Below are 17719 nucleotides of genomic sequence, written 5' to 3'. Positions count from 1 at the left end.
AGAGTTATTAAAATGAATATGTCCATTAGGGCGTCCCCGCGTGGCCCGGTAATCCCAAATGAAGGGACTTAGGGGTCTAATTTTCCCCGGGTCCCACACGCGTCGGATCGATAGAGTGGTGTGCCAGCTCAAGGTGATGTGTGCGGCGAGAGCTGTATTCCTCCGTCAATGATTCATGCGACCTTCTGGCTAACAGACAGGTGGACAGACATGCCCGCAGACCGGGAGATATACTGTACATATCTACACACAGACACACCAACACATAAAGATAACAGACAGACAAATTGACGCACAGATACATATCCACCGACACATACACACTCAAACACTAGATGAATCCAAACCTGCCAGTCATGGCGAATCACAGAACCATGAACAAGAACCATGTACATAAACACATCAGTAGAAATTTGCAGAACGTGCCAGTGAGATAAGATAACACTCAACTATGCTCCGAGGTCCGTTCAACACCGCTGAGACAGAGAGAGAGAGAGAGAGAGAATGAGAGAGAGAGAGAGAGAGAGAGAGAGAAAGAGAGAGAGAGAGAGAGAGATAGAGAGACAGAGACAGAGACAGAGACAGAGACAGCGACAGAGACAGAGACAGAGACAGAGAGAGAGAGAGAGAGAGAGAGAGAGAGAGAGAGAGAGAGAGAGAAAGGCGGGGCCTGGCGGGTCTAAATTATTCAATACATACACCTTGATAACACCTTTCACAACCATGTTATTTTTGCTGAGACGTCCGCCACGCCGAGACATGCTGCTGTCGCTCGCCCTGCCGTGCATCGCCCTGACCGCGCTGGCCCTTGCCGCCCCGCTGGCGGAGGACCGCTCCCCGTCGCCACGACAGAAGGTGCTGCTCATCTCCTTCGACGGCTTCCGCTGGGACTACGACCGCGACGTGGACACGCCGAACCTGGACGCCATGGCCCGGGATGGCGTCAAGGCGCAGTACGTCACGCCGCCATACCTGACCATCACCAGCCCCACACACTTCACACTGCTGACAGGTGGGTACCTCCGGCCTCACATGCAGCCTCACATGCAGCCTCACACGCAGCCTCACACTTAAGCTGTGTTCGAAATCGTTCCCTATCATGGATGTAGTGCACTAAATAGGGTGCACGCCATTTTCTAGGGTGTTCGAATTCTCAGTGGTCCACTATATAGGGCACTATATAGTGGACTTAAAATAGGGTGCATATGATGTTCCCTACATGTTACTCCCGTATACCACAATGCAATGCGGTTGTATTTTTCCAGGGGAGAAGAAGAAGCCGAATAACCGCGAAAACGAATACATTTAATGATGGAGTCTCGGGCTTTCGTTTAGAAATGTCAACAATTTATTTGGGATTTAACATAGAATATTTAACATTCAAAATTAATTAAACAAGGAAATGTAACATTCAACATCAATACAACCTCCAGCTTTCGTCGTGAGTGCCCGGTTTGTTTACTTGATGTGGGCGCATCTGTCTGCGTCACACAAATACCCGGCGCATTTACTGATGCAAATGACGTTTAGAAATGTTCAGCGTAGTGTCCGAATTCTCGTTCCCTATTCCCTATATAGTGCACTATATCATGTACACTATATAGGGAATAGGGAACGAGTGTATAGGGAACGATTTCGAACACAGCTTTAGTCTCAAACGTAGCACCGAATGCAGCCTTGCATGCAGACTAAAATGCACGTAACACATTGTGAAAACTTTGTTTTCACAAAGTTTAAAGCAAACTTTAAATTCTGCTTGCTGCACATTTAAATGTACACATAGCAGACGCTCTTATCCATAGCGACTTACAATAATCACATTCGTCAGAAGATGGAGAAACTACTCATCGCTGTTGGTACAGTAAGGAAGTTCATAGGGACAAGTGCCAAGCACTTGCCGTTAATTGCTACGTTATTGTGTCGTCTCGTCGGTTTCATCCGGGGTTGTTTAAGAGCGACAGCATACCTAACGAGGCCATGCTCCAGCCATGGACACTATTCCGTTGTGTATTCATTAGAGCTGTCAGTTAAACGCGTTATTAACGGCGTTAACGCAAACCAATTTTAACAGCGTTAAAAATGTTATCGCGCAATTAACGCAATTCTTTTATTTAAAAAAAATAACTTTTTTTTTTTTTTTCTTTGGCTCAAAACAAAGAAGCAGTAGCCTGACTGCTATGTTCAAATGACATTTGTTCAAAGCAGTCGTTTAATTGCACTATAGGCTCTTTTTTTGTATCGTCCTGTTTTGATCAGTATATGCCAATGTTGTTATCAATAAAAAATCATTTGCACAAGGCAAGCCGATGCACTTCACCATGTTGATAAGAGAGTTAAAATGAGAAGAACTATGGGACAAAGAAATCAAGGGATATTTAGCATAGAAAAAGAATTTGCGATTAAAGGGACTCTCACCTTTGTTGCATTTTTACACTTTTTTTGGATAAGGTTAAATTGGTATTAATAAGGTAATAACACTCTAATATGCAAGACAGACCCACCAGGAGTAAAAACAAACAAATTTCACTCTCATAATATTTAGTGAAAACTTCAACCAATAAAATTCTTCGGACCGAAGCACCTTATTGGCCGACAGACCTGTCTGTTTGCTGCATGGATATATAAGGTTTTCCGTCTGCTTCTTGTGGCGCATTCGGGCCCGCGTCATCAAGGCGCGTCCTTAACTAGAGGGTTTGTTTTGATTCCACGGCAGACAGTAGCGAGTAGCGACCGTAGCGACTGACGATGGCAGACCAAAGTGGTCCACGGCGTACTGAAACTGCACCATTCAGTCCGATTAGGGGACTCATCTCGGACTCAGACTCACAGAAATACCCTCCTATGGAGCCTCAGGAAGACCTCCAGACTGTTGGCCACCAACTGCACCATTCAGTCCGATTAGGGGACTCATCTCGGACTCGGACTCACAGAGATACCCTCCTCTGGAGCCTCAGGAAGACCTCCAGACTGTTGGCCACCAACTGCACCATTCAGTCCGATTAGGGGACTCATCTCGGACTCAGACTCACAGAGTTACCCTCCTCTGGAGCCTCAGGAAGACCTCCAGACTGTTGGCCACCAACTGCACCATTCAGTCCGACAAGGGGACCCGATTCGGCCTCAGAAGCCAAGTGGTCCCGCTCCCCTGGATGATTCTCAGGACCTCCAGACCGTTGGCAACCAACCGCACCACTCAGTCCGATTGGGGAACCCGTTTCGGACTCAGACGCGAAGTTGTCCCGCTACTCTGGAGCTCCAGGAAGACCTCCAGACCGTTGGCACCCAACCGCACCACTCAGTCCGATTACGGGACCCATTTCGGACTCAGACGCGACGTTGTCCCGCTACTCTGGAGCTCCAGGAAGACCTCCAGACCGTTGGTACCCAACCGCACCACTCAGTCCGATTACGGGACCCATTTCGGACTCAGACGCGACGTTGTCCCGCTAATCTGGAGCTCCAGGAAGACCTCCAGACCGTTGGCAAACAACCGCACCATTCAGTCCGATTAGTGGACCCATTTCGGCCTCAGACGCTACGTTGTCCCGCTACTCTGTTTGTAATGCTCATACACCTTTCTTATACTCAGTGGGACCACTGTCCTTCAACATGGGGCCTCAAAACGGTATCACACGAAGCCCATAAAATTACAGTGAGCCACCTGCTAAATTTCTTGTTTACTAGACCCCTGATAGATATTATGACCCCTGGGAGTCTAAACACAACTCATGGGAGTCTAAACACAACCCATGGGAGTCTAGAACTTTTGTACTGTGTAAAAATAACGCTTAGTTATTTGGGGCATTGGAGGAAGGGGGGTGGGGCATTGGAGGAAGGCGGGATGATTTGAATGTGCTGTAATTCTCAAATGCAACAAAGGTGAGAGTCCCTTTAATCGTGAGTTAACTATGACATTAATGCGATTAATCACGATTAAATATTTTAATCGCTTGACAGCTCTAGTATTCATACTTGGTTCATATGGAGTGCAGGGGGACATGTATGGTTACCTTACATTAAGCGCTACTTGATCAAGGCAAGCCAGCTTGATGTAAAGGCTTGTTCCCACTTCTGGACAGGAAGAAGCCTCAGGAAAAGCGAATTAGTTTGTAATTGAAAATCCCATGGTCCACACTCATCCCCCCTCCACTAAGACGATTATTCTCGTGGTGTCCAAAGAACAAACCCCGTTCGTCTCCTTACTTGGACTTGAAAATCACCATCAGCCACTTTAAAAAATAAAAGGGAATTTAAAAAACGTCCTTGAAATCATATTCCTCCTAATCTCCATTGTTGTTCTTAAGAACTTGACCGCCAGTCATCCCGTGACTAAACCTCTCTCTCTCTCTCTCTCTCTCTCTCTCTCTCTCTCTCTCTCTCTCTCTCTCTCTCTCTCTCTCGCTCTCTCTTCCCCCCCCCCCCCCCCCCCTCCAGGGCTCTACATCGAGAACCATGGGGTGATCCACAACATGTGGTTCAACACCACCACCTCCGAGAAGAAGGGCTACTACCCCACTCAGTTTGTGGACGGTTGGTGGGACAACGGCTCCTTGCCCATCTGGATCACAGCCCAGAGACAGGTCTGTTCCTTGAACCGCTCTCCCCTTTTTATCACAGAGATAAGACACGGTTCTGGGCTGCTGGCGAACGCATGGCTGGGCCGCTGTCTGTAGAATTACAATGGGCTCACAGTAGCGTACACTACATGATACACTACACTCAGACCGGCTGCAGGTGCACGTCCAGTAGCTCTTGTTTTGCATGCACGTTGGCCCACCTATTGGAATATGGAGGGGTGTGTGTGTGTGTGTGGCTGATAGTGTGTGTGTCTATGCTAGTGTCTGTGTTCGTCTGCTTGTCTGCGTGTGTGAGCGTGTCTACGAGTGTGTGTGTGTGTGTGTGTGTCTGCTATTGTTTGCTAGTGTCTGTGTGTGTTTGTCTGCGTGTGTGAGCGGGTCTACGAGTGTGTGTGTGTGTGTCTGCTATTGTCTGCTAGTGTCTGTGTGTGTTTGTCTGCGTGTGTGAGCGGGTCTACGAGTGTGTGTGTGTGTGTCTGCTAGTGTCTCTGTGAGAGCGTCGACGAGTGTGTGTGTCTGCACGCGCACGCGAGCGCGTGTCACATCTCATCTGGCTTGCCTCGCAGGGCCTGAAAGCTGGCTCCCTCCACTTCCCGGGCACAGCAGCCAGTTACCAGGGAGAGGTTGCCATGGTGAGGGAGGTGGAGCCACGCTTCTACAACTACGGCAACGAGACCGCCTGGCGGGTGAACATCGACAAGGTGATGGGCTGGTTCGGCCCCGACGACCTGGACTTCGTATCGCTGTACTTCGGCGAGCCCGACGGCGTGGGCCACAAGTTCGGCCCCGACTCGCCCCAGAGGAAGACCATGGTGGCGCAGGTGGACCGCGCGGTGGGCTACCTGCGGGCGTCCGCCGAGCGCCACGGCCTCAGCGACCGCCTGAACGTGATCATCACCGCCGACCACGGCATGACCCAGTTGTTCAAGAAGAGCGAGATCAACCAGATCATACTGTCCAACATCCCGGGCTTCTCCTTCAAGGACGTGGCCTTCCAGCTGTTGGACTACGGGCCCTCAGGCATGCTGTTGCCCAAGCCCGGCATGCTGGACAAGGTGTACAACGCGCTGAAGGGCGCACACCCGCACCTCAACGTCTACAAGAAGGAGGAGATGCCCGCACGGATGCACTTCTCCAACCACGAGAGGATCCTGCCCATCGTACTGTGGGCTGACCAGGGCTACCTCCTCAACGGGGTGAGAGGGCTGTTTGATGGTGGTGATGGGGAAGGGGTGGACGGGGCGGGGGGGGGGGGGGATTCAACTGTGGTGAGAAGGGGGCGGGGAAGGTGAGGTTCAGAGAATTCACCAACACATCATTCACCTCGTAGGTGAATCATACCGCCCTAGGAGGCAGCCATGGGATACGATTTGGGCAGTTCATGAGAAGACACAGAGATGTGTGTCAGGCCCATAGAGATAATGGGTGCGTTTTGAAACACAATGGAATGCAGGATATTGATTGACAGTTAATCTACCATAAAAATATATTCGCAAGCCAGTTAGGTAAGCCTCAAATTTGATTATGAGGCAAATACAATTTTTCTTAAATCTACGCGTCTGTTGCATTGAAAAGATAAGCATAGAAATTGCCTTCACCGAGCCAGTCAGTCGGTTGATTTTTTTTACTCTAGGAAAAACTGCGAAAAAATTAAAAGTGATGAGACTGCAACAAGGAGTTAAATGATAATCCGGGCGCATTACAGTTTTAATCAAGTGCATTTGCACATTCCTCCGGGATTATCCCAGCCCTAGCTGATGACATGCTCTCAGTCGCTCGATGGAGCTCTATGGGGACCCGTACACCCCCCTCTCCCCCCACCCCTCTCTCCCCCAGAAAAAGAAGCAAGAAATTAGCATATACATTTGGCTTGCTAAACTCGTCTACTTCAACAGAAAAGCTACCGCATCACTCGACGCCGTGAGCCGTCGAATCAGAACACAGGGAACAGTAGATTACAGGAAATGATCAGTGAACTCCTCGCCGCCGCGGCTAAATAAAGCAGGGGGCTCCCCTTACATGGCTTGGTGATGAAGTGGGCTAAGCAGAGAGAATCTACTCTTTAAGCCGCTGCTAGCCGGGACGCTAGCACGCTATCTACTGTATCTCTCCGGTATCTCCTGGGTTATCTCCTATAGCTGATAGGGCCTCTTAGTTTAAAGCCCCTCGGTTTAAACCAGAGACACCGGGACAACCTTGTGACAGCAGGAGTTGCGTAACGTGCGATGTTAATCAACCGCTCTTACGAGATTATGAGATTAAGATGCTATCGGGATCCACCTGTGTACATTGATAAGATTCCTTGTTACGTTACTACACATTAACCACTGATTCACCGAGAAGTGCACTGAAAGGTTGAATAGCATGTCCATAAAACAAATTATAATACCAGAACAGCATTTTTTAAAACGGGGCTTGCTGGCAGTTGATGGCTGATAACGGGTTTCAAGGTGGCATGTTATACAATAGCAACCGAATGTGCCACTGTAATACTTTGAGTAGGCCAACAGCGCTCTCTGCTGTCTGAAGTGGAGCGCTGCGCCGTTTGACCACTGATGGCCTGCTGCCTCTTAATGCCCACTTGATTATCCAAAAGTGAAATATAGTGCATCCAGACAGCGGATGAAACTGTGACACAGTCCTAGTCCCCACTACTGGGGCGGCATGTGGCTCAGGAGGAACAGCGGGTTGGCTGGTAACTACAAGGTTGCTAGTTCGATCCCCAGCTAAGTGTCGTGGTGTCCCTGTTTAGACGCCTCACCCTAACTGCTCCCGACAAGCTTGCTGTCACCGCCTTCGGTGTGTGAATGTGTGAAAGCGTGCATAAATGGGTGAATGTTAGCCAATGTTGTAATGCGCTTTGAGCTGCCAATGGTTAGAAAGCACTGTATAAATGCAGTCCACTTACCATTTACCCCGTCCTGTCTCTCCTCCAGTTCCTCCCAGTGCAGACCAACAAGGGAGAGCACGGCTTCGACAACCACAACCTGGACATGAAGCCCTTCTTCCGGGCCGTGGGTCCAGTCTTCCGGAAGAACCTGAAGGTGGGGCCCTTTGAGACGGTGCACATCTACCCCCTGATGTGCCACATCCTGGGGATCCGACCCGAGGTCAACAACGGCCACCTGAACGCGACCCAACACATGCTGGTCTCCTCTGCGGGCGAGGGTGAGCTGACAACTTACACGAGCGCCGCTCCTCCCAGCGGCCCGCCGAAGTGTGTCAGCGCAACAGCTGCTCCTTCATTGCCCCACCGTTCATCCATCATCGCTTAAGTCGGCATGCGTCTGAAAGATACCGCGGGAAGGGATGCGGTGGTAATGTAGGTTAGAGAGGGGGGGGGAGTTGCAGTACCAAGGGCGTTGTGCTCAAAGACAACCGCGCTTTGTTCCTTTGAAGAGTTTCAAAGTACCACGAGGGAACAGTAAATGTGACGTTCTGACGTCCGCGTTGAGTTGTTGGTCTATTTACGGGGTTGTTAGCAGAGTATGATCGAGGATGTAAATAAATGTATGTTTAACTAGAGTGAACACAGTGCTCTTAATTCTAGGCCTATATAGGCTGACCTGGCACCATATCTCTGTTTCTTGTTTGGATAGAATGGCCTTGTGTCTAGAACATTCTTACAAGCATTGTTGTGTTGTTTAGGTCAGGGAACGGGAAACTTTTTCAGTTGGGAGCCATGAAAGACAAGTACTACCTGAAATTGTTCTTAGGAAAACCAAAGAGATAACAGAATTATCTTTACAAATTATTAGGGTAGACAGATCAATATGACCATTTTGGTTGGAAAGAATACCTTAAATTAAGAATTACACTTTTATTATATTCCCTTTGTTCCTATTCAGTGTTTAATTCTGTGTTTATGACCGTCAGATAACCCTGGGGTGATGAGTACCATGGAGATGGCGGTAACCGGTCTGGCGGCGGTGGTCGTGTTCCTGGCCGTTGTCTTCATCATCCTGGTGTCGGTTAAAGTCTACAAGAGCAGGAATGAAGACCGAGGGTAAGTGGTCGACCTCCAACAGATAGTCAGACATAAGTTAAATCCCTGCTTATTCCACACCTCAAATGTTTTAATTTGAATTTATATTTCGCTTTAGTTTAGCATCAGTACCGGGACAATATCGTAATGTAGCCGAGATGTACTTTAGCTCTGTTTTTAGTCGGGCCTTATGCTTCGAGCTCTTCGCGAGTTTATAATCGTTAGCTGTAACCGTTACTCCGCCATTTTGAGACCCTACAAGTTATTTGGGGAACTGTAAAATTCAAAAAACCAACGTCAAAAAAACTCAACTTTGCTTTGCCACATCTCACATCATGACAAACGCTTTGGCATGACCATTTCTACCAAAAATTACAAATAATTTCTAATTAAATTCATTACTACCAACACAATAACTAACATTCAATTCAAAAGACACACATGCTTCCAAATGGATGTGGCGAATTGAAGAAATGTATGTAGGCTATATTTCATATCCATGCATATTTATGTCTATTTCAGATCGAACGGCCTCGATTTGTACATGGAAAACACAAATGCCACCACATTCTGAGCCTTCCTCACACGGAGTTCATCACCCTCCACATGCTGAGACTGAGGAGGCCTCGCCTGAAGATCCCATATAATGCTTTTTTTAGGGTTAATAAATGCATTGGGGGGGGGGGTGTAGCCTACTACCAAAATAGGTTTACATACCTGTATGTTAGAAATGCACCTTATTATTCTCACACTGTTAATTTCTGCAAAACCAATTTCAGCGTCTTTCAAAAACTAGCTGTTTCACGATTCTTATTGCGGTGCGTTCCTTTGGGGGGCGCGAATCCTCCCCCTGGCTCGCGCTCAGATTGTTTTAGTTTAGCAGAAGTAAAACATGTATGTATACATACGTCATATAACAGTCTTACGTAAAGGGAAAAGTTTATAAAGCATGATATCACCCCTTTAATTGCTGTCGCAAGGGCACGCGTGTTTAATTGCCGGCTGGGTCACGCGCAGTGCTGATGAAGGGCGCTGTCTCGTCTGGCTGTTGAAACATCGAATTAAACTGCTCCTGTGTGTTCTGTGTATGCAATTGTCTGTTCCTGTTTAAAGAACATTTTTTTAAAGAATGAATTAATAAACTTAATTTTATTATTGTGGTTGGCTTTCTTTTTTTATTATCCATCAATTGAAAATCGAGCTTGTGTTGTATGTGTATGCAATGTGTCTGTTCCTGAACATACATTTTTAAAGAATAAATAAATCAAGTTAAGTTTTTAATTGTGGTTTGCTTTCTTGTTTAATCATTTAAAAATGGAATTAACATTCATAAAAAATGTAGGCCTGAAAATCGCTGGGTGGAATATTGAACTTTATTCTTACCCATCGAACAATGGATGCCTTATCTTCCTCCATAAATATTAATTACCCCTCCAAGACACAACTTGATGTATTTGAGAAGCGAAAAAACAGGGACGACGGCAGCCGTTGAGGGACAAACCTCACCGAATTGCCACCCCGGGTCGACCCGCCTCTCCGTCCTCCTCCTGACAATGAAGAACACTTTGGTGTAGTGAAGAGAGTGAAGACAAACATGGAAGAGCTCAGCGCCGTCGGGGAGCAGGTCTACGACGCCGAGTGCATCCTGAACAAGCGTCTGAAGAAGGTCAGATGATGTTTGAACACATCTGATGTGGTTTATTGGTTGCTTATTGTGTCTTTCTATTCTTATTGTATGTTTTTATTTCGCAGGGAAAGTTGGAGTTCCTTGTGAAGTGGAGGGGATGGTCATCCAAGTAAGTAGTAGGCTGGTGGTGATGGTGGTGTTGCAAAACAACGAAAACAACAGTAGCGTGTTGCGCACAGTGAATAAAACAACTTTGCGCAGCGAGGAGAGACAGACGGCGGCGGGTTTACTTTATAAAAAAAGACGCGTTGTGCAGCGCGATGGCGTGGGACCCACCGCGCCACCGTGGTTCATCCCCACTTTCTTTTGTTCCTTTCCTTTGAAAGTTTATACCCAAAGTCTGGACCCGTGGGCTGCGTTTTGCTCCACGGTCGATCGTAAACCGCCACAGGAACTACTCAAAGCCTATTTAAGTGGGATTAAGATGTGATATTTAGTTAATACCTTACCTGATCTAACACGGTTAGTGTATTGGGCAAAAACAAAGTGACTGAACAACACTTTCATTAAAGCCACGATTGTTATGATGACGATGGTTAACTATATACGAGTGTTAAATAATTCTCGTATATAGATATGTAGTGGTTCAGGTCTGCCTCCTATAATTAAGTCTTAAGTTGTTTGGTTCGGATGGTCTCGACGCGGTCAGCTGCTTCCCCCCGCCCCCCGAGATGCCCTTTCTTTGTACCCCTACATTGTTGTTGTAGTCCCCCCCCCCCCACCCACACCCACACCCCGTCTGTGCTTCTGCCTGCCAAACCAACAGTTGTGTAGGCCTTTTCAAGCGTCCTTTGTACGTGTGTGTGTGTGTGTGTGTGTGGTGGGGGGAGAAAGCTGTTCAATTATGCATTAGTGATTGGTGATTACTTATCAGAACATAACAGGTGGTTGGTGGATAATCTGAGGGGGGGAAATGAGTCTTATTATTTTAGAATGACTTAAATCATACACAAACAGAAGACTCCATAAAAAAAACGTTGTCTATCACACATGTGTAATATATACTTTCAACAGTTGTATTTTAATGTACTTTACCTCTTAGTAATGTTCACAACTGTTGGGACAAAGAGGTCTGCGTAAACTGATACGGTTCTGAGCTGCTGTGATACAAAACACAATACTATTTCACACTGGCTAGCTTTCCCCTGAACGGGGTATTCAATTACTGTGTGTGTGTGTGTGTGTGTGTGTGTGTGTGTGTGTGTGTGTGTGTGTGTGTGTGTGTGAAAATCAACGAGAGAGCATTCCGATTAACACGGTCACCATGCATACAGAGCATTGTGAAAAATCACCTGAACTCCAAAAGGTCACTGATTATATCGTCAATAGTTAAAGTCCCTGAAAGTAGCGCGGTGATAGTCGACGCTGAATCCCTGCCGATTGGTCAGTGGTTTTACTGGTAAAGGAGCCCAGTCGTCTATCGGGGGAGAGGATGATAAGCCGACTTTTCTATAATAAATGAAGACGCCACCCACGGCCCCCTAGAGACTGCATGTAATCAGACCTCCACACCTGTAGAACAACAGCTCCCCTCGCCACCCTCAACTTGTGTACCTCTGTAATTAATACTGATTAATTATTAGAGGGACTTCTGGGACGGAAGCGGGCGGGTGGGGAGGGGGGTTAATTAATGCCACATTAGTTGTTTCTCACACACGCACGCAAAACACTTGTGTGTGGTTGTTTTTTTGTTGTGCTCGAACAAATGGGTGACCTTTTTATAATAATGCCAACTTATTTTTTTTCCCCGCCAGGGACAACAGCTGGGAGCCTCAGAAAAACATCCTTGACCCCCGACTGCTGGCTGCGTTCAACAAGAAGTGAGCCCTTCCTTTGTTTACTCATTCGCGGCACGCTCGGCCCAGACAACACTTGAGCAGATGCTAATTGATTGCGTTCAGCCCGGCCTCTCCGAGTGGCCGCACGTGACTGGCCCGCGCGCTCACACACACTCGCCGGTATTCTCATGCTAAAGGCTGCATAATCCGGCCCCATTGTCACTGTGACTTCTCCCCTCTTGCCGCTCCTCTGTCAGTCTCTCAGCCCTGACGGCGGCATTAAACTCAGTAGACGGTGTGCTAATGAGTGACTGAGTTTCCACGGATGGCTCGGTGGCCTCAGTTGACAGGCCGGGGTTCCCCTGCTGCCACGAACATGCATTACGTCAAACAACAAGCTTTGAACAAAAGTTGACGGGCGGACAATTTTTAGACGGTTGTTTTGGTTTTGTTTCAACAGAGAGCAGGAGAAGGAGCAGATCATGCGCAAGAAAGGGAAACGACCCAGGGGAAGGCCACGGAAAGTTGTTGTAAGTAAATGGAACAAAACAAATTAATTGTTTATATCATCTTCTGTGATACCCAGGCATGGAAACGAGGCCGTTTAACTGACGACCGTTTACTGTTGAGACTCTGCGCAGACACTGTCATCCGGAGCCACTTATTTTGAATTCATACAGGACAGTTTCTTTAGGATCGAACCCAGAGCCTTTTTGCTGGGAGGCCAACTCCAAAGCTTCTACACACAATCCGATTGTCGAGGTGTCCCTTAGCAAGACGCCTCACCGTAACTGCTCCTCACGAGCTGGATGTCTCCTTGCATGGTTGACTCTGCAGTGAGTGTGTGAATGTGTGCATTAATGGGTGAATGTTAGGCCCAAGTTCTCTTGTTATTTGAGGAGAAACATCTCCGTCTCACGCTAATCTCGGTCGTTCTCTCCCCTCAGGAGATCAACGCTGAGGCCACCAAGTCGTCCAGCTCTTCTTCGGGCTCCTCGTCTTCATCCTCCGACTCCTCCTCGTGTTCCTCCTCTTCCTCCTCCGAGGACGAGGACGACGAGGACGATGATGACGGCGCCAAACCGGTGAGCCCCGGCGTCCGGACGCGAGAGCTTCACCCGGGGCCTCAGAAGAAGGCCCAGATCGTCGTGGCCAAGCAGGAGCCCCCTAAGAAACGGGGTCGGAAACCCCAGGCCTCCCCGGAGCTCCGGACCTTCCAGCCGATCAAGGGCCTCCGCAAGATCGCCTCCAGGGAACCCATGGCGATAGAGCCGCCGGGCGCCATCAGGAAGCCTGCACACCCGGCCGGCTTCTCCTTCCCGGGCTACCCGAGGGCTTCCCCCAGGGAACAGCTTGGTGGAGCGAACAGGGGCGCCCTCAGTCCAGCCGGGGCCGGTCAGACCCCCACAAGCCCCCTGGGGTTGGCCAGCAGGGCGGCCCAGCCCGCCTCTCCGTCCCTGAACCGATCAGGCCAGAACAGGAACAGCGCCGACGCTAAACTGTCCGTCTCTGTTGCGAGCGGCGTGCCGGGTCTGGCCGGGAATAAATCCAAAGGAGTGGCCTCTTTGAGCGTCAACGCCCCCAAGCGGGCGCCACAAGGCTCGGCGCAGCCCCCTCTGGGCTCTCCCCTCAGACAGAGGAAGCCCGACGCCCCCGCGTCGCCAGCTCTACAACGGCTCCAGGCCGGCAAAGCATCGTCCTCGTTTAACGGCCAAGCCAACGGCCTCCAGCCTCTGAACCTCCAGAGCGGCCGCAAACCGCCGCCGGGGGGAAGCAGCGCTCCAGAGGCCGCGACCGTTCCCACACAGGGCCTCAGGAACGCCTCGACCCCAGGGGGCAAGCCTGTGGCCGGGCAGCGGCAGGAGCCCGGCTGCGCCCAGACCCCCGTCTCCCCGGCCGGGTCGCTGCCCCGCAAGAGCCAGCCTGGGGCGGCCCAGGTGAGGCCGAGGGGCGAGGCGGGCTCCAACGGAGGGGAGAGGCTCACCGGCCGGGCCCAGAGCAGGACGGACAAGGGGGACGCGCTGAAAACGGAAACGGTGGCGGCGGCGACGACTATTCAGGGTAAACGGGACGCTACCGCCGCCGGCAAAGACAGCGGCGGCGGCAAGCAGCCCAAGAGCGGCACGAGCACGGGGGAGGAGGGCAGCAGCTCGGACTCGGACCAGGACTCGTGTTTCCCGGGCAGCGGCCAGCAGGACCTCTCCATCTCGCTCCAGAGCAGCCAGGAGTGGAAGCCCACGCGCAGCCTGATAGAACACGTGTTCGTCACGGACGTCACGGCCAACCTGGTCACCGTCACGGTGAAGGAGTCCCCCACCAGCGTGGGCTTCTTCAACATGAGGAACTACTGAGGCGAGGCACCCACCTTCTGACCTCAAGAAGGTCCCCTCACTTAGACCTCTGAAATCTGCCTGGGGGGGGGGGGGGACGCTCAAGCACTGTACATTTTTAGTGTTGATATACACCGAGGGCTGCGGTAATGCAAATCCTGTAAACATTTAACATTTGTGTAGGTTTGTAGAGTGTTGATTAAGACCAGCTACCGTCGGGCTAGGCTGTAGCAATGCTTTCTCTTTCTAGCCGTTCTCCATCTCTCTCTCTCTCTCTCTCTCTATAAATATTCTTGACGGATGTTGAAAGGAAAACATCTTGTAGGGCAACTTGTGTACTTTTAACCTAGACCTTTTTGTTTTTATATCATTTGGAGTCAAACAGACTTAAAGGGATCTAAATCCTTTCTTTTTTTACTAAGACCTGTCTTAGCAGACGAGCTCTAACTAGCTGTTGCAAGACAGAGCTGCACTACAAGACAGCAGATCAGGCTGAGACCGACCGCACGCTGGCATTCTAGCATCGACTCCAAAAGTCTGCGCTCTGAGTTTTGGGCTGTACGAAAGTCGATAACCACAGTATGCAGATAATAGTCACGGCAACGGTGTACGGTGCGATTACAGTAATCAAGCAATTGGCTGCTGTGGTGGTTGTAATATTGTCACAACTGCAGTGGAGTGCTACAGAGGAATGATAAAGAAGAGCATTGGGGAGACGGCAGTTTGTTCGCTCAAACACAGGCGTGGCCAGTTGGCAGATGAAGGCTTCCCACTGCGAGGCGTCCGTGTTCATTCTGGGACTGTGATCAGTGTGGTGGATGGCAGGTTAAGGGAGGTGACTACCTGAATTACTCCGTGGAGTTTATCATGTACGAAATTATATATTTTTTGTGAAATTTGTTTACTCCTTGGGCTGCAGTGCCAGAGTGGGAACTTCCGCCCACGACATCCGTTTATTTTGTTGTGGGTCAGTAGGAATTTCAGTTAGGCATAATGGCCTGGGAGAACATGCAGAGGAAGAGATTCCACACAATGAAGACCACAACTAGGCCCAATCCTAGTGTTACTGTATATATTCTGTTAATAGCTGGAACACCATCTGAGGACACCAGTCATATGCTTTTTTTTATTTTTGTGGTGTAATAATTTATTTAAGTTTATGAGCCAAAATGGCCAACAGAAAATGTATTGGTCATCACCAAGCATTTTTGAAGTCCCCCCCCCCCCCTTCCGACTTGTTCGTTATAAACTTAATGTATTTGACTGTTTCCTTATCAAATTCCCAAATACGACTGCAGATGATTGGTTAAATATATGTATGGACTTCTGCGAGATAGTCCAACGACAATAATTCTTTTTTTTCAACCATTCCAGCGACTTTCCCTGCTTTCTTCTGGCTTTAGATGTTCTCTGCTGTCGTTCCAGCAGAGAACCTCCAGCAATCATGATATATTTTCTAAACTTGAAACCCTTTTTTTGTTATCGAAGAGTTAAAAAAAAAAGAAAACATAGTTACTATAGAAACCATACGCGTTGTGGATGCATGCCCTTATCTTTTCTTGTTGCTTCAAAAAGAGAGTTGAGATTCCTCTGTGCAGCCAGCGGAGATAAAAAATAAAAAAAGAAGGTAGTTTCACTCATGGGGAGAGTGAGATAAAGTATCTGCGGTTCACCCCCGAGTGTAACCTGATAAGACGTGGTACTGGCCGAATTTAACACACACACACACACACTCACACTCACACTCACACACTCCTACCTCTCTGTGTTGACTATCTTCTGGTAAAAGTGTTAATTTTCCGGAACAAAGGCGGAGGATGGGAGGAAGTGAGGGTGGACCCCCAGGGAGTTTATATTAGGCCCAATCAGAGAGACATTAAGAACTAATTGGGCTCCTTTTGGATTTGACATCCAAAAACACGCAACAAACCCAAAGAAACGGTTTCCACGACATCTTCAAACCTGTGTAAAATTAAAAATGGCAAACCCTAAAGATGTTTTTTGTTACGTTTGCCAACCGATTTGGGCACTTCGACACCGGTTGGTAAGTGGACCACGGTTCCTCTCACCATGGTGTTTGCGTCGTAGATGCAGCATGACAGAAATCACAGTAGCGCCGGTGTACTCCTTGTTGAGGGGGATTCTGCGACAAAGCCCCTGCCTCTGAACTCTAATCCTCCCAAGCTCTCTGTGGCTTTCTCTCCCTCCTCAAAGCCAACGATACAAAAGGAGTAAACTCCCAAAGAAAGCTCAGATTTCAGCTTCCCCACGTTAAGGGGAACACACCGGGCCGGCGGGGCGGTGAATTCCCCTTCACTGTTCGTTCACTTGAACTAACACTGCAAATCAGAGGGGAGCGACGCTGCGGAAACTGGTGGTGGTGGAGAGACGTTTGGGGGTTGTTACAGGTGGTTGGCTTTCAAGGCCAGACACTGAAGGGTGAGGGAGCGAGTTGAGGCCGTGTTTATGTGTTTCTCATCCGTTTGAAGTGCAGTCAAGTACTCTCTGAGAAGTACCCTCTCTGTCTGTGTAAAGCATCAGAGCGTTGATTTCAAGGTTGGATGGCAAGGTGGCATGAGGGTTGTTGGAGTGCATTTTGTTTCAGGGATAAAAAAAAAAATATGACCCGTGTTCAATTCCCCGAGATAGTTGGATGGTTTGTCTTCTGTACCTCTGTACCTCCTGAAGTGCTTTTAAGCAACACGCTGTCAAACCCCAAAATAAATCTTCTGCAAAGGGTTGGGGGATGCTGGACACAATCACACCCCCGTTCTCAGGCATCTCGTCTGGTTTTCAAAAACACAAATAGTTTTGATTCCTACTATCATGAAGTGCTATGTTCGACTGAATATTTGAGCTGTCAATATATTTTTTTAATGGATATTAATCATCTCTGAAGGCTATTGTGTATTTTAAAGTATGTTCATGTACTAACCATCTCAATGTTATTTTTTTCCTTCCAAAACTATTTATTTCAAAGAGTCTGTCAGGGTAGGCTTTTGTTGACTCCTTTTGATAGATGTGCTGTGTCACCTTTTTTTTCCATATGCTATACTAATAAATAGTACTACTGTGTGTATTTTTGTACGTTACATGTATGACCGGGTCAGTTAACTGACAGTTATTGTTCTCTACAAACAATTTCCCACATTCTGAATATATCTAACACCCACATTTTGCAATAAAATAGACCTATTTTCTAATAATTGAAAGCTATATAGCTGTTTAGATGTACTGCCTCATCTAATGATTGGTAACACTTATAATTTTTCATTATATGGGGAAAATGTAGCTTTCTTCGTGCTTGTTTACAGAGAGGGCATTCAAATTAATTTCCAGAGTTTAAAAAACCCAACAGATGT

At 48.3% G+C, this 17719-nt stretch overlaps 2 protein-coding genes and 1 long non-coding RNA gene across 3 annotated transcripts; 2 read left to right on the top strand and 1 right to left on the bottom strand.

Annotated features, from left to right (window-relative positions):
• The first annotated feature begins 759 nt into the window (after positions 1 to 759).
• LOC130403213 (ectonucleotide pyrophosphatase/phosphodiesterase family member 7-like) lies at positions 760 to 9361 on the top strand. The gene is made up of 6 exons (XM_056607457.1): positions 760 to 1012; positions 4435 to 4580; positions 5144 to 5773; positions 7514 to 7745; positions 8454 to 8583; positions 9085 to 9361. Exons 1-6 carry the CDS (start codon positions 760 to 762, stop codon positions 9134 to 9136), a joined length of 1443 nt encoding a protein of 480 aa, XP_056463432.1. The 3' UTR covers positions 9137 to 9361.
• On the bottom strand, positions 7836 to 9556 carry LOC130403221 (uncharacterized). Its single transcript, XR_008904076.1, has 3 exons — positions 9280 to 9556; positions 8476 to 8556; positions 7836 to 7864 (listed from the first exon to the last, which is right to left on the bottom strand). It is a non-coding gene; the product is annotated as an uncharacterized LOC130403221 (long non-coding RNA).
• Positions 9557 to 10125: 569 nt separating this feature from the next.
• On the top strand, positions 10126 to 15495 carry cbx2 (chromobox homolog 2 (Drosophila Pc class)). The gene is made up of 5 exons (XM_056604927.1): positions 10126 to 10228; positions 10315 to 10358; positions 12004 to 12069; positions 12488 to 12557; positions 12975 to 15495. The coding sequence occupies exons 1-5, from the start codon at positions 10157 to 10159 to the stop codon at positions 14376 to 14378; spliced, it is 1656 nt and encodes a 551-aa protein (XP_056460902.1). The 5' UTR covers positions 10126 to 10156; the 3' UTR covers positions 14379 to 15495.
• The last annotated feature ends 2224 nt before the right edge of the window (positions 15496 to 17719 follow it).

The sequence above is a fragment of the Gadus chalcogrammus genome, chromosome 2 (assembly GCF_026213295.1).
Source record: "Gadus chalcogrammus isolate NIFS_2021 chromosome 2, NIFS_Gcha_1.0, whole genome shotgun sequence".
Classification (NCBI taxonomy): domain Eukaryota; kingdom Metazoa; phylum Chordata; class Actinopteri; order Gadiformes; family Gadidae; genus Gadus; species Gadus chalcogrammus.
This window is presented reverse-complemented; position numbering and strand designations above follow the sequence as displayed.